At 29.0% G+C, this 17,815-nt stretch overlaps 1 protein-coding gene across 1 annotated transcript in view; it reads right to left on the minus strand.

Annotated features, from left to right (window-relative positions):
* Positions 1-1,163: 1,163 nt before the first annotated feature.
* LOC113376549 (putative thiamine transporter SLC35F3) overlaps positions 1,164-17,815 on the minus strand; it is a 78,256-nt gene continuing 61,604 nt past the window's right edge. The window contains exon 11 of the mRNA XM_026616509.1: positions 1,164-1,287. Within this exon, the coding sequence (XP_026472294.1) occupies positions 1,173-1,287 (115 nt within the window). The 3' untranslated portion in view covers positions 1,164-1,172. The remainder of the gene's footprint in view (positions 1,288-17,815) is intronic.

Here is a 17,815-nt window from a genome sequence, read left to right on the forward strand (position 1 = left end):
AATATATAATAATATTCTATCATTTTACGGATAGCAATCAAGAACTACTTTTATTTTTGAATGCCACTAAAATGTAAATGCATAAATACACTAAAATTACTACCATTAATATTTAGGTGACTCCGTATTTTTGTGCCTAAAACAACAAAGGGTTGCTCCCGCCGTGGCCGTGTGCGTCACAGGTGACTTGGCGCGTGATCCTGCACCTGTTTGCCCCTCGCGTCCCTTTCACTTGTATTTTGAAATAAAAAGATTTATAGTCGCTTTAATAATACGTGTTAAATAGAGTGTCCGGTTTTAGGTGCCGTCCGGCGTTACGGGACTTCCCTCTAATTGATCTTTATACTGGATTAGAATGATGCGTGTCAAGAATTTAAACCAAGAAAGTCATAAATCTACTGGCCTTCTGCAATTTCTTAGTACGGTATCGATCCAATGAGTTAGAAATCAATACCCATCATATCAATACCAAAATGTATCGCTATTTCTAGTTTAATACTTTGATGCATTATAAATCATTGTCAAAGTTGAGAACATGTCACAACGCCTCTTAATGAGTTGAAACAAAATATTCGACATGTCTTGACATGCATAAACATGATAACACCAAATTTGCTGTTTTTTTTTTAAGTTCTTAGTTCTTAATGCATTGGAAAGCTATATCCATATGAATAATCTCTTGCTGTCGCTATTTTCAAATTTATTTTCGACTATCACAAAGAAACCTAATATAATACTTTGATGTACTATAAATCATTGCCAAAGTTGAAAACATGTCATAACGCTTCTTAATGAGATCAAACCAAATATTTGACATGTAAAGGTCTCGACATGTATAGTCGTGATAGCACCTATATATAATATATAAAATCACTATACTGAAGTAGAGTTTCAGTACAGGCGCTATCACTTCCCCACGTGCCAAGATCTTCAACCGCTAAAGTAACAAATCTACCGACCACTTTAATTCAAAGTTCTTAGTACAGTACCAACTTAAGCATACCAGAATCTACTCATCTGGCTCTGCTGCCAAAATCCAGCATGCTAAATTGCTAATCAATCGGGTCTTTTAGCACTTTAATCAGCGCTATCTCTTTCCCGATCTCTGACTATTGAGTAATGATGGCTGTGCCTTCGCGGAGGCAACCGCTTCTGGTTTCTGGTCGTCCCGGTCACCGCACCCTGCCGGACGGCGACCGAAGATGCGACCTGATGTACCCCGTCCTGTAGTCCACGGCGTCCCTCCTCGCTCCCGCTGCACTGCCTGGACGAGCTTTCCGGCCCCATCTGCGGATCAGACCATACACACCGGGCGTTTGCCATCAGAGAGAGAGGTTAGGTACACTGTTTCAGGGCTGGCAGGGGAAATTATGATAGTAAATCCATGAGGAAGAAAAATGTCTAACGTTTTGGGAAGTTTTGAAAGGAGGTTGTGCTAGTTCATTCAGGGAAACCATTCAGACAATTGTTACCTACTACTAATTATGAAACAAAAACGGAGGATCAAATTGGTGGTAATGTATGTGGTCTTTATATCAAAGGAGTAACAAAAAATAATGTAAGTTGTAAGTTATGATAATAGAAAGTGACATGTATTTTGAATACATCAAATTGAAATAATCAACCATTATCATTACAAATGTATGTACAGTTCATTAAGAGTGAATGAAATTAGAATGAAATAATTCAAACACATATTACAACCATTTGTAACGAAAATAAAGTCTATGAATCAAAAAATTAGTGGAAATGAGTGATCTACATGTAAAAATATTAACGAAAAATGTAAATTTATGAGTTATGTTAATAAACAAAACAATAACTACGTTTTCTCATCAAGTAATGAATCAAATGAAAAAAAAATGCAATAGTCATGATAAACGTACTATTCTTTAAAAGTAAATGAAAAAAATCTCAAATTATTGAATGCAGTAAAGTTTAACCAAATATATACGCAACGTATTTGAGATAGCTAAATTTGTATGTTATTTTTTGTAATTTCGGAATACCGTATTGTAAAAAATCTAGTACTACTGATACCGGACGAAAATACGTATTAGTTTCATAACTGATTGTGAGTACAATTTATAACCATAATGTGTTTTATAGACTAAAAATTATACTTCGTTAATGTTCAAACTACCTTGTTAAAACCTTTTTTCATTTAACTTTTTGTAAGTTTCAACCCTTTCCACTCGCAAATTGCAGAATTAATATGTATTTTGCCGCCGGAGTGGCGGCATTCGAGTAGAAAGGGGTGAACTTTAAACTTGAATTTTTCAACAGTATTTGCAACGCTTTTATTATTATATAAAACAGCGGTTTCCAACCTTTTCTTTCTTGCGCCCCCCTTTCGAATGAAAAAAATATTGCGCCCCCCCCCCCTTCTTATTTTTCTAACAATTTAATTTTAATATACTTAACATAACTGAAATTATAAAAAATATACATACAAACATAACTATTTATTATAAGAATTTTCTGTTTCACATAAGTAAGATCTCACAAATGGTAATAAAATTTCTAAAGCATTATTTGTCAAAGTAGCAAAATCGTCTTTTACTGGTAACCAAAACTTAACAAAATATTTTCGTCCTGAAACATCTGCTTCAATGTGCTATTACTAGATAAATCAATTATCATTTTCTGCTCCGCTTTTGAATTACCAAAATCATCATGTTTCTCAATGGTAAATGGATTTCTAATCCATTCGTATTTGGACGTAATTAGATAAAGCAATGCGAAAATTGGTTTCGTAGACTAGTCATTTGACTGATATAATAATAAGATCTTTACTTACTTCTACTTCATCAGTAACACAAGTAATTTTAAAAGTGGGAAACATGTTAAAGTTATAAAGTTATTTGATACTAGCTATACACAGTTCTAATTTTTTCATAAAAGCCGTAATCTTGTCTTTCTGAACAAAAGCACGAATTTGAGATCCTTGCATTGATTTATTTAAATCGCTAAGTCTTTGAAAAATATCAACTAAATACGCAAATTTTGCGAGGAACTTTGTGTCCTAAAACAAGATTGCTCCGTCTCTTTTGTTATCACAAGAAATATAGCAATTTCTTTTTTGAGCTCAAACACTCTTAGAAGTACTTTAAGTAATTTGTTGATTTGTTTTTGACACTTACTCAGCATTTAAAAATACTATTTTTGAAATAGCTTCGCGCCCCCCTTGGGACGGTATGGCGCCCACCCAGGGGGGCGCGCCCCACAGGTTGGAAGTCACTGATATAAAAACTTAGTAACCGTACATAAACGATGTTACTTGAATAAATTTGGAATGACTCATGAAGATGATAACTGTGTCTAATGTATTGCTATAATGTTAACTGTTGTTCGACAAGTATACGAATAACAAAATGATATAACAAATTTTTCGAAAATTGGTAATAAATTATAACAACGAAAATAAGTAAGTGGGATAGGATTTCATTTATGGATATCTCAGAATATCTAAGATACTTTTCTCTATTTTCTCTATTCTCTAAGATTTGCCAGCCCTGGTGTAAAACAACAACAAAATTGTCAACATATTTGTTATTAAGCCATAAATTATGCACATTCACGATACATAAAACATTTACGAACAAATTTAAACAATAAAGCAAAATATTCTAGCAAAATAAATATTTAAAATAATTGCATCAAATATACATAAAATTCACGGTAAATATATTTCCATCTAAATATAGAATTCTAATAAGCAAAGCAACTACAATGCATAAAATTCCAAAATACTTCTGAAATAACGCGCGTGGGCATTATTCAATAGAATATTGGAAGTTTGGAAATTAATAATATAAATATCCCGAATAAATTCACTGAGCGAATGCGGGTATTCACAATATTTTATGTGGTTTTTGTTGTGGTAAAATTAGATGAACGATATTCTCAATATTCTATATCGGTTTGCTGATTAATAATGTAAAATCAACACCATTGGTCATAAACAAAAAAGTCAAAAAAATAAGTAAGAATTTCATATCAATCATGTCAAATACAGAAAATATCATTTAACTGCATAAAATGTTTTCTTATATGAAGTTATATATGGTAAGATGTTTAAATTAGTGTTGTTCTTCAAACAACAATCTTATTATAAGTTCTTTAAAAATAAAATATATAATATCAGATCAAATTAAATATATAATATATTGATATCAGATCATATTTTATGAACATATTAATGGTATTGATTAAAGAAAAAATTACAGTAATTGTATTTAGATATTATTGTAGATTATTATTGTTTATTTAAAATTTTCTTATTCATATTAAAATATAAATGACAAAAAAATTATTTAAATGCTTCATACAATAGTTAATTTCCATAGTTAATGCGGTAAGTTAGTGATAAAAAAAAATCTAAAATGCAAACTCTTGCATTTATTACTGAACATTGAGGCATACATTAGAAAAAAATGGGTATATGTGTTTGTATGAATGTTCTGATACAATTTTTTGCCCACGATTTTGGGAGCACGCATTAACTGATTCGACTGATATTGACGAGGAGACATGCTGATTAATTTTTGGCAAAGGCAGTTCTGTAGGCGTTTCGAAGATATGGAGCAAAAAGTTAAAAAATAGTGGTTTTTGGAAAAAATGAAGCATCCGACTAGAATGGTTTAAAATTTACAAAAATAGAATAACAAATATTCGAATTGTATTAAGAGGAAGACGTGCTCATTAGTTTCATTGAATGATTAAAAAAACATTTTACTCGTATTGATGTTGTAAAAAATTGAGTATTTGTTTATGTGTTTACGTTTCATGTATATATATATATATATATATATATATATATATATATATATATAAGTTACTGGTCAAATATAAGCACTTATATTAAATTGGGTAGGATTTCTAATAATTATTTGAAAATGTTTAAAACAATTGTTATTAATCATTGATCAATTTTTGTTGATTAATTTCATTTCACGGATGTTTAAGGTACGGAAAGTTCCAGAAATTTGCTTTAAGGCACAATGTCATGCACCACTAAAATTTTACGGTTTTAACAAATAAATGATTTTCTAATTTTATATATGTTATAGTTTCATATAGATACTATTGTAATTTTAAAATTTTAATTTATTATAATCAATTCTTAATTTTTATTATTTTAATAATTTCCATAAATCAATTTTTCAATTTAATATATTTATTACAATAAGAATGACAATAACAATGCAGAGTAAAACCTCCGTTTTCTTTTGACGTTAGGCATTACTTAATTAGATGTTACGAGTTTTCTACTAATTTTAGTATACTTCTAATTCTTGTTTTAAGAACTATATACTTAAAAAAATCGATTTCTATAACACCATTTCAGACTTTACAAGTCCGTTGTCATACCGGATTCGCGAAAAAAAAGCTTCGGTCGCGCGCTGTGATTTACTCTTAACGACTCCTTAAAGTTGAGCTTTATTCCAATGGGAATTCATTTCCCGGCTCAAACGAAATAATTAAATGGCTAAAAGCGCGCGCACAATGTGTTATCGTAATAGAATAAATCTGAAAATGTAGGTCAGATTTCCTGCATCGTGTTTTATATATTTATATTTAAATGAACTATGATATGCAACAAGGGGTGTATTGCTAACAAAACGTTAAAAGATTAAAAAGGTTAAAACACTAATAATGATGAATGGATATATATATAGTCTGAGGATGATCACGCGATTGAGTGAAAATAGATCAATTTCTCAAATTAGTATTAGTTTGTTATGATTTTTTTGTTTATTTGGAACACAGATTTTTGTGTATATTTTTTTAAGGCAACTGGATATCTCTTAAATGAGGCATTTCGAAAATTAACTGAACTCTACAAAAGAGTCGTCCTTGTCAGCATAAATAAGAGATAGGAGTCTAAATTGACTCCATACGACATCTAAAATAAAAATTAAGGAAACCTAGATGATTGAAATAATAATCTTATCTATATTCAAAATTGTTCTTTAAACAGACCTCGTAATTAAATTTTGCTCAAAAAATATCTAATGCATGGACACAGCAGTAAGTGTGTATATTTTTCAACCATTACTTTTAATAATAAATTTATTCACTAAATGATATTTCTACTCCATATATTAATTATTCGATTTCGTAAAAATTACGAGTTAAAATTTCCAAAGCCCAATTTGCTGGATCGGTTATAGCTTAATTTAGTAATATCCATATATTACATGAGTCTGGAATATCAAAGCAAAAACTTTAATATCAATCCGAATCTATAAGCATAGAAAATTATTTATTAATATGTGCTTACAAATAGTATTCAGTTCAATAAGATATCCAATAAATCACCAAGTACGTTGCTGCCGTTGGTAAACGAGAGCTGGTAATATTTTTAATCACAAATTAATTTGTATGTAAATAAATTTACATAAAATTTTTAAATAATTGATAATTATCAAAAATGATTAGATAAGTGTACCGATTGAAAAAATATGCCAAAATATTTAAATTTTAAAAATTAATTTTAGTGTCAGAACTCCAATATTCTCAACAAAGAGAAATAATACGATTTGGTATAATTAATTTGAAACAAATCACGATCAATTAGCCCCAAACCTTATGACTGGTAATATTCAAACCAAATAGAACTTATTCACTCGAACTCTATTAATTAAAGAAATATAATTTTATATTTATTTGTTATTCGCTTAACCTTAAATTTATTATTATATTTAAAGTAGAAGTAATACTGGTAACTTATACTAATTGGATTGTAATTATTTTAATTTCTTTGTGAGATTTGTTTGATTTTCATCACTAGTTTTAGGGATAGTTTTAAACTACATAGAATAATAAAATCAATTAGTTATTTATATAGAAACATATATTTACTCTTATACTTTGATTATATAAAAGGTCATTGAAAAAGAAGATAATATTGGAAGCAGGAAGAAAAAGGAGGTAATGACTATTAAGAATGTTGGAAGTGGCTGAATGCCACGAAAAAAAACAATAAAAAAGTAGAGAGTCTTCGAGTACTACCCTTTATTGTCATTATTAATCCTCATACAAAAAATCGCTTGGGTTGCCACCTTCTAATATAAATTTCATCAATTTAGATGGGATATCCATTGGGTTGTCTTCTAAACAAGCAAATTTGAGAAGTATCATCTCAACAGCTCATAGAACTTTTACTTCTGGTTACTTGTCGAAGGAAACAAAAGAATCTTTCAATAATAATAAATTTTGAATAAAAAATGCCCAGCTTCCGTATTACCTCTCATCACGTCTTTTCATATCAATCGCACAAATCGATGCCTCGTGTTTCGTGAACTCGCATCTAGATATTTTTATCGCATGCAACGAGAGGATCGCAAAATGTTTGCATATTTTTTCTGAACACTTTAGATTGCAAATTATAATGAATTCTGTTGTACGCAATTTCAAATTGATCAAATTTTACCCTTTCACCATCGAACACAATGGATATTGTTGTTTCATGTTCGAAGTTTTGGCATTGGGAGCCACAGAGTGCCGGAACTTTGCAATTACATGGGTGTGATGCAAATCCACGTTTGTAGTGGAAATTTAAGGACTTGTAATAAAGTTGTGAAAATAAGATCATTACAGATTTTTTTGTAGTTTACTAACGCTATTATAGAAGGCAACCCAATTGTAACAAATCTAGGTTGAATTGCAATTACAGTTTTAATTCGTTGCAGATGTAGTGGTATATCAAGAAGACTAAGAAATTTAAAAAAATGTGTATCAATTCTCCCAAAAAGAAATTTTCAGTATATATATGCTTATAATCAATCAGAATATATATTATTCTTTTAGAATACGTGTTGGTCTTTATGCCTTTGGAAAGTGTATCTCCAATGAGATACCTCATTTTTTTACATTTTATTTCAGATCGTGAAAAAATGAAATAACTACAGATTTTTCAATATAAATGTTTTCATTTCAAAAAAGTTTAATACTAAATTTAATACTATTTAAATATTAATTAAAACTATTTTCTTTAATATATAGAATAAGTGTAAATGTTTTATATATAAGGTAATTACAATTGGTGACCCTGACTTGATGTGAACACGCAACTACTTTAGCAAAACCCGAAAAGTTGTTTTCATTTTCACTAATAATTGATTTAATTATCAATTTGAAACAGTCAACAACGTCACTACTGCTTTATACTTGGATGCCGAAATGGAAATTGAACTTGAACTTTCTGGTTAAAGACAAAGTTCTTGTCAGTTTCGAAACATTCCGAATTTTTCTAAATCTGATATAATACTTTTAATTTACAGAAGCAATACAGGAAAAAAATTAGCTTCACTTGGAAACGTTAATGAAATGTATTTTCTAGTATTATCACAAATGATCGCTATCAGACTCTCTGAGCTAAGTGTCGATACTGAAAGATAGCAATGCCAAAGCTCATATCACTGGGCCACGGTGAATGCAATCAATATTTTTAAAAATTATATATTATTTAGATATTTCAAATATGTATCTAATTCTGCACGTGAGAATATATGCGATGCAAATGCAAATTGTACTGAAAATTCTAAGACTACAGCCAAGAATGTGTTCATTGCAGAAACTGTATTCACATCACCTCAAAGAAATCTTTCAATTACTATTCTTTCTACAGAACAAAAATTACTTATTATAAGACATACGTTTTGTAATTATACAAGAATATGAAATTGTAATTAAACTGATATAAGAAAAATTGAGATTTTATCCTGACAATCTTCGATGATCACGATAATTGAATATCTTTGACACTAGTTTCAGAGCAAATAAAAAATATGTATATATATATATATATATATATATATATATAAGTAATCACATTAGTAGGATAAGATAATCATATATTTATATGATTATCGCACTATCTATAACATAAGGACTACCCACTGGATAACTTTATACCACACTTATTGAACCAAAAACAATTACTAAAACTCATTTCTAGGCAGCTTGTAATTTTTTATTGGAAGTTAAAAAAATGGATAGGTAAGCCCAAAATAAACAATTTACAATTACTTTTTATCAACAATAAGGGCTACTCTAAAAATATTATTCCGAGACATTGAACTTGACGTTCATTATCATTTATAACACTACTGAAAAAAATGAAAGGTATCTCATAATGATTCATGACACCTTGAAATGAACGTAAAAAAATTCAATTATAACAATGTTATGAAGCAATATGTTTTGCATATTTCAAACAATCTATAAACAATGTATTTGTTATAATAAATTTAGAATTTTTTATTAGGGAATTGAGATATTATCATTTATTGCCGTCGACAATAAAAAAGCATCGTGCCTTTCTACTGAAAGTAATTAGCTCGAAGCATAAAAAATATCAATACTAAAATGAAAATACCATATAATTAATGGATAGTAAATTAATAAAATTATATATATATATATATATATATATATATATATATTTATTTCGATGTTCTATATTTATTTCGATGTTACATTTTTTGTTTGTGGCCAATGTTTAGTTCACAAGACTTCAATAAAATTTTTAAATATACATTGTTTAACTAACTACATTGTTTATTAGTTTTTTATTAAAAAAAATATTGTTAATTTTAAATTAGATTCAGTATTTTTTTGTATAACCTCTATAAAAGCTTACACTTGGGTGGGATAAAAAGGACCAATCCTGGAAAGGTGTAAACAATAAAAATAGTAAATAACGAAATAAATTAAGTTAAAAAAGGCAATTTTATAGAACTTGCCTTACCGTATATCAATAATTTTGGATTTTTGGTATGTGATAAACTCGATCAGTTAAATTTTATTGTTGATTCATACTCAATAGTGATTTTGTTATTTTTTCATTTCTATTTTGTCATATTTAAACAGTAATCAAAACTATGTGTGCTATGAGCTGCTGTGATGTTAATTCATTTACCCAATGTTTCTAGAAGACAACAACCCAGTGGTTGACCATTCTCTTTAAGATGAAATTATATTAGATGTATTATTAAAAATTATTACATATATATTGCTCAAACCAATTATATATATATATATATATATATATATATATGCAGCAACGGCCTCAAATTTGATTTTTATTATTGTAAAGAGAAAATCTAATGCCACTACTACTAAATATCAAGCTGGCCAAAGTGGGTATTGAACCCAGAACCAAAGTTGCTGCACCGACTTCTTACCATTGAGCCATGCTCAGCTCTATTTTTTTGAAAAGTTAACTGCAGCAAAATGTTCCAGACGATATAAGATTATTTCCTCTTACCCTATGAGTCAGTACATTGTTCTGAAATCGTTTGCGATAAAATAACATATTTACACAATAATTCTAAAGACGGCAATGGGCATTATTCTTTAAGTCTATTATGCGTTGTACAAATATCGTAAACAAGTGAACGTTCATGTGGGTTTGATAGACTAAATAAACAGTATAATAATTCATAAGAACAAATCCTTATCGTCTACACTCGGGCGGGTCATGATCCGTCGTGACGCAAATCCAATTCTGTGACGTTGAATTTGATATATGAACACTAATCCAGCATATCAAAACGAAGCTGATTTTATTTCATGTTTATGGGATGTAGATGATATGTAATATTTTAGAAAATAACATTTGATAAGAAATTGTTAAAACTATGAGATTTCGAATTTATAGCATCCTCGTGGAAATGATAGTAGCGATATAGATAAAATTATTGAAACATTGGATTAAGTAATCATATGGAAATGATAGCTTCAAAGAGGAAATCAGATGTCTGTACGAAATTTGTTTTTTTTATGTTTCATTTAACATACTGAAATATAAATTTTCTTAAGTAATATCTGTACCATCAGGCGTTTCACATATAAAATCTAACTTCTCGTATGCGTCATGACGCATCAGAAAGATGCAGTTATGATAACATTCTTTTTTGACGTTTTTGGGTTTTCTAGGTTAGGTTTTATGTCTCATGATCGCACGGCAAATACATAGCATTTTAACAATTTTTACTATCAATTTATATGAAGAAAGGAGTGTAACATAGCGTTGCCATAACAATTAACAACGGTCTATTTTATCGAAGAATTGGCCCCAATATAGTGAGTTTCAAGTAAAAATAGCTTTTTTGGTCATTAGTTTATAACACTTCATAATTTAAAAGTATAAAAAGTAAAAAATAAATGTTACAAACATTCAACCATTGGGGTTGCATTCTAGTAACGCTAGGCATTTGAAAATACATCACAACTACTCACGAAGCACTAAAAATAATTTTGCTTACACTTTAAAAAATAATAATAAATAATTCTATGGATCAATAATTAAAAAAGTTCTATAACATTGATTTTAATTTGCTCATATATCATATATGAGCAAATTAACGAAGCTGACTCCTTTTAATATTAGTAAAATGTAGGTGGTGTTTTGAAACATGATGTATTAATTTTTATAGTGTGTTAACATATTAGTCTTCTATTTATAAATTTTGTGCTGAAATAATAAGCTTCACAAATTTACTTGCAAGAGTAACTTTAATAATATTTCTGATCATTTTACATTTGACGTGTTTGTTACACCAGTATTAGTCTTCAAGAGTATGGGTATATATTATTATAAAGTTTTTTTTGTAAGAAATTAAAACCTCGTTTTCAATATTACACGTGTGCATTTCGTTTACGATTTATTTTATTGTTAATTTTTTTATTGGTTAATGTTTTTGACGAATATATATATATTTGCTTTAAATGTTAGCCGCATTTATGTCATAAAAGCATTTTTTTATTTTATTACCTAATTATAATAATAAAAAAAAAGTTTTTTGTAACAAAAAAAAATTAAACTGTAAGTGTAACTATATATATACAAGATGCCCCAAGACTCAACGTCAAGCCGAAACGAGGTGACAGTATTGACCGTGAATGCCCTGAAAAAAAATTTAAAAAAAAGCTCTCACGTTGTTGGAAAATTTTGAGCGTTTAAGTGCAACCTAGAGCTTTGGTAAAATTATAATAATTCTTCAGTTATTGCGGTTAATTTTTATCAATTTTGTTAATTTAAACTTTAGAACAGTAACCGTGAACAACATTTCTAGGATCACAGTTAAAAATAATAACATAATTTCCCCAAGATTTTAAGAATTTAATTCGATGTATAAATTTAATATTGATCGACTTTGAGAAGTCTACTTTAAACAAATGTAGTACATTACGTTGGCAAGTTTCTTAAAAAAATTAGTGCATTGGCGAATTGCAGGGCAATTTCCACTTAAAATTATTATATTAATATGATCCATAATCTCAAGTGGAAATTTGACATCAAATCTGTCTGATGTCAGGTTGTGTCGGGAATCGAACCGGCGAACCCTAGACTAGTTGGTGCTAGCTCACGTCCGAATCAATTACGCCACCACTGGGACCGTATTTTAAAACATGAAAAAACAATATTCATATGTAAAGTGTAGATTTAATAACGACATTTTAATCTCTGACTAAATAAAATTATGCGGCTCTCCGAAATCGCAATAATGATTTTATCAATGTCGGCGAGGAGAATAATAATTGAGCGTTAACTTCGCAATATTCGAAACAGTTTTGTTAGTTCATTTAATAGCTTTGGTTATATAATGCTTTCAATAACAGCTCCATCGTATATGTGGGTTACGAGTTTATATCAAACGAAAGTGTAAGGGAATGAAACGAATCTATGAATGAAATTATTCAATTATGTCTTTGCACAAGATTGGTAAGAAATCGGGCGGGTATCTAATTGTACGGCTCATTAATGTACTGCATAACATAATACGAGGCGTTTTCGAAATTCGCGGGTGCGTGCGATTTCCATAATACATAAACATAGACATTAACTTCGCAATATACATATATGAAATTTTTGTTCGCTATATATCGCACGCATAATATAGATTAATACTGCACATGTAATATTACGAAATTTATTAATTATTTAAAATATAATTCATAGTTTTGGCATATATAGTTTCTAATCGCTTTGTATGTGCTACATAGTCCTGATTTTTTAATAGAAATCGGAACTTAAAGAGGTATTCTAGTGTAGAAGCATGAATTTTAGGTCATTTTTAAATCAATGTAAAAAAGACAATAATTTTTTTCACTATTATTTTTTCTATAATAAATTTATTAACGTTGAAAGAAGACATAAATAAGTAAAAATAAAAAAAAAGTTAAAAAAATTAAAAATCGGCAGTTGTAGAAGTTGAGAGTCCTGAAAAATTGATTGTAGCACTCGTAGTAATCCTAAACAAAATAAAACAGAAGAATATTAATCTAGATAGTCTTTCTCAAAGTGGGCGATATCGCCCCCCGGTGGGCGATTCCCATATCTAGGGGGACGATAAAAGGCCCCTAACTAAATTTTAATGCATTTATACACTGTTTTAAGTAGCGTTTTTTTGCTTTCATTGGTAAAATTTTCTAATTCTAATAGAAAGTAAGGTTACATTGACTAGTATAGCACACTATAACTATATTATTAAAATTAAAACAAATGTTTTTTTAGAGATTACATAGGTATACAAAATTTGGTACAGAGGCGCAACAAAATTTTTGATTTTCAAAGGAGCCTTAGAAGATATAAGTTTGAGAAACGCTTTTATATTGTAGAATGATTTCGCAATAGTATATACTAAAATTAAGTTAAAAAATGATTTTTTTACAAATTAGTGTCTGTTTAAAAAGAGGTTTATTTTTCTACCACTTTTCGAGTTTCATGATTTTTTTAAAAATGCTTAAAATAAAAATTTGGCAATGAAGCTAACACATATGGCAGAGAAAAATCTATAAGAAAGTTTCTCTGAAAATTTCAAGTGAATCGGTCCAGTAGAACTCGAGAAATCGTGGACATCGCATTGAAAATAATTTTGAGAAAAATGCGTTTAAAGTTTTGCAAAAGAAAGGAAACAGGAAACAGCTGTATCCCCGAAAATGGATTAAATTTTGGAAAATCATTTCGTGCACATATTCTTAAATAGTTAAACTTTAAAAATATAAAGCAAAAGAAACGTTATTTTTGGATTTCCACATTAGAATCCCTGAAGTCCTCTAAGCTGTTGTGTAAATTTGACTTTATACTAGTCGGTTCGACAGATAGAAATGCAAACAGTAGGCCTATCTCTGCGTGATAAATTTATTATTAAAATATCTGTAACAAAGCAAATATTCATTGATGCAGCAATCCTGGATCAAGAAAATTTTTATTCGGATATATTGCTATCTCTATTTCCAAGTGAAAACTTGTTGTCACTACCGCTTGACAACAAGCTGCTCAAAGCGAGATCGAACCCGGGACCTCTGATTCAGGTCTAGTCGTTCTTAGCCACGAGAGAGCCCATCTCTGATGTGAAATGTTTACCCTAAATCAAAATTCACTGAAATTTTGCTATGAACATTTTCAACATTAGGATTCTATTTACAAAATTTTTGTATCTGCTTTATTATAGCCTTGATATGAATGCGACAAGAATGGTTTGAAAAATATGAAAACCACATTTCGTATTGAGATTTTACGTTCTATTCCAATCGTAAGGCCAAACTTGCAGTACAATTTTTTATTCCACCTATTCGCAGCGATTATTTATACATGTCGTGTAAAATAAACAAGATCACTGCGTGGTCAGCAAACAACAAAGAACTAATAAGATGTAATAATAACGGAATAATGCAGAATATAGAACTGTCAAGCTCGTAATGACACGACAAATTGGAGCACAACACATAGTTGCCATTCTATTGGTGACGCAAAGCCGTTCTAAAAAATAATAAATAAGTTGATAATTAACATTGCTAAGTAATTATGATAAAAGTGGCGGTTGTAGGTCTATTCGACGATTACGACTTAATTGTTGATTTATGTATTTCTAGGGCAACCATTTATGTCACTACCAAAGTTATCAGCATCACAATATTATGTCTTTGTGTGCTAGGTAATCAGAGGAATTCGTCAGAAAGTTTCGAGTATCATATGACCTGTTCAGATGATACTTGTTAACTATGTGACATTCTTAGAAGGCATATTAATGGTTAGAGCATGTCTAGGTGTCATGGATAAGAACGCGGGTGATCACAAACTAGTCCCGACTTTTGATCTCAACCCCGGCTAACTCGGTATCAAGCAGTATTTGCACTTGAGGTTATAGAATTTAATATAATCTCAAATAAAAAGTCGCCCTTTGTGGATATCACTGCACAATATATGCGCCAACTCTAATAGATACATAAGAGTCTTCTATACTTAGTATACATATGAAGAGAAGTGGTTGACCACTGGGTTGCCCTTTTCTTGGTTACGATAGCATATACAGCTCAAACAACACATAGCTTTGATTGCTGTTAAAAAATTATTGATATATTTCAGATCATAATTATCACCACTGCTCAATATCAGGCTGTTTATGGCGGGTATTTAACCTGACATTGCATTGCAAGACCAATGTCCTCACCCCAACGCCACGAGGAAGCACACTTTGATAAAGTGGGTTTTGGAAATCAATTGTGAATATACTGCCTTTTAGAAGCCAGTACGAAACTTTAAAAACAATTTCGATGCCCATCTAATCTTATCTAACAGTTTTTAAAAAATTTAAATATGCAAAATTTAATACGAAAGTTTCGTAACCAGAAACCCCTAAACTTGTTATATTATGCGTAAAAAACAGACATTTTTTCAGTAATGTATAAATTTATAATAGTGTATGTAAATTACATACAATTGTTTTCTTAATAAAAAAAAATAACAGGTTACATCATTAGTAATACAACCTTGCAACTTGATGAAGTTATACTTTTGGATATCTTTTAGAAATAAAAAATAATGAAATTGGACAGTCTTGCAACCACAAGATTCTAAGTTAAAATTTTGCATTGCGTACAACGTGTTATCATGCTGTAGTAATATTCATTTTTACTTGAAAATGTAAATCCAAAAATAATATGTTTCTATGTTAAATTCCAAAGTAGTAGACATTGTAGAATAGTAAATAGAATAACATAATATGAAGATGAAGCTATAGCAGATACCAATAAATAAATTTATAAAATATTAAAATTAATAATTTTTATTTTATCGATGTAAATATTGATGGATTATAATATATTAAATTTGTATTTAAAAATTTCTTATAATATTCTTTGCGTTATGTGTGATTAGGAACCGGATTTATGGTCAATCTAATTTAAAGTCAATCAAGAAAGCAATTAGCAACATAAAAATATTTATATAATTTGATTAGGAAATGTGATAAAGACTTAAATTTGCATTCAATTATAAATACATAACGACCTAATAATCGGGAACTCGGAAGCCAAAAATGGCGAATTAAAATATATAAAATATGAAATATGTTTTGAAGTGAAAATAGCCCTTGATCACTATTGCGCCAAAAGTGTTGAAAATTTAACAGTCTAAGATAAAAAAAATAAAAATGATGTATGTGAAAAATCAGTATGATAAAATTTCAATAAAAAATATCTCCAACAATGTCTCTAGCGAAGCCAACATACAAAGTGGACATCAACATTTTAGGAAAAAAATATTATTTCATTAATAACGATTTTTGCTTATTGGCAAAAAATGTTTACTTTCTGCTCTATATTGTTCTTAGAATAACATTGAAATTCTATTAAGTGTTCTGTCACTCCTTTTTAGTACACGAAATACAAATGCATTGCATCATTTATTGTTTTAAGAAACACAATTAGAGTAATGAAAGTACAGTGGTATGCGATAATGGTAGCACTAGGTGTCTCAAGTACAGTCGGACAGTGATGGACAAGGTCACTTTCGGCCCCTACAGGTGGTACAGTAAAATATTTAGTTTTATAAAAAAGTAATAAATATAGACATTTTACATGTCAAATAGACTAATGAAGAAAAGTGTATACTAAAAATATTAAGATGACCATACGTCCCATTTTTGCAGAGACAGTCCCAAATTTTTCTAGGGTTGGCCCTAGTTTATGAAAAGATTGGTATTTTCCTTCTTAATCTATTTTTATATAAATATAATATATCTTAACTAAAATTATTTTTATAAAAAATTTGAACCAAACAAATTTTGCAAAATCAAAATACACACTTTCGAAGTACAAAAAGCGACATTATAAAAAAAATTGTGCAGAATTTTATAAAATCTTTAAAAGCGAAAAAGACTAATAATACGATTTATACTCAGTAATTATAATTTTATTAATTAAAAAAAAACTATTCCTCTTTCTACAAGTTCTCTAACTGCTAAGTTAAAATTGATTGTAATGACTGCAATGTTTGTTATATTGGGCAAAGTTCCTCATATATTTAGAAAAGAATGAATCATCATATTTATAATTTTGAAAACTATGATTTTTGAGCATTTGAGAATTTTAAATATTGTTAATTTGTATTTTGATATATATATATACGAACAAATTGAACGAACCAGGTATATTTCTTATTGAATATAGTTAATTTGATTTAAGTAAGTAACTAAATAAAAACAAATCATGTATTTTTAAAAGTCATCATGATTAGCTAAATGCCAACATTCTTCTGTCAATTTTATTTATTTATGGTAATAAATTCTAATAATTTACATAATCATCATTTGTAGTATATAATACGCGGAAAGTAGAAGCATGTGTAGTAGTTTTTGTGTCTAATAAAACATCTTGAATTAGTTTTTATTGAAAACATAGCATTTCAATTATTCATTTTGTTTTTTGTTAGATACATTGTCATTTATCACATACCATATAAAAAAAGTAGATGCGCATTTAAAATTAGCTGATTAGCGTTGTAAAAAATATTTAATTT

Source organism: Ctenocephalides felis, unplaced genomic scaffold, assembly GCF_003426905.1.
Source record: "Ctenocephalides felis isolate EL2017-DRISC unplaced genomic scaffold, ASM342690v1 CF-g0.4_SCAFFOLD_01886, whole genome shotgun sequence".
In the NCBI taxonomy this organism is placed as follows: Eukaryota; Metazoa; Arthropoda; class Insecta; order Siphonaptera; family Pulicidae; genus Ctenocephalides; species Ctenocephalides felis.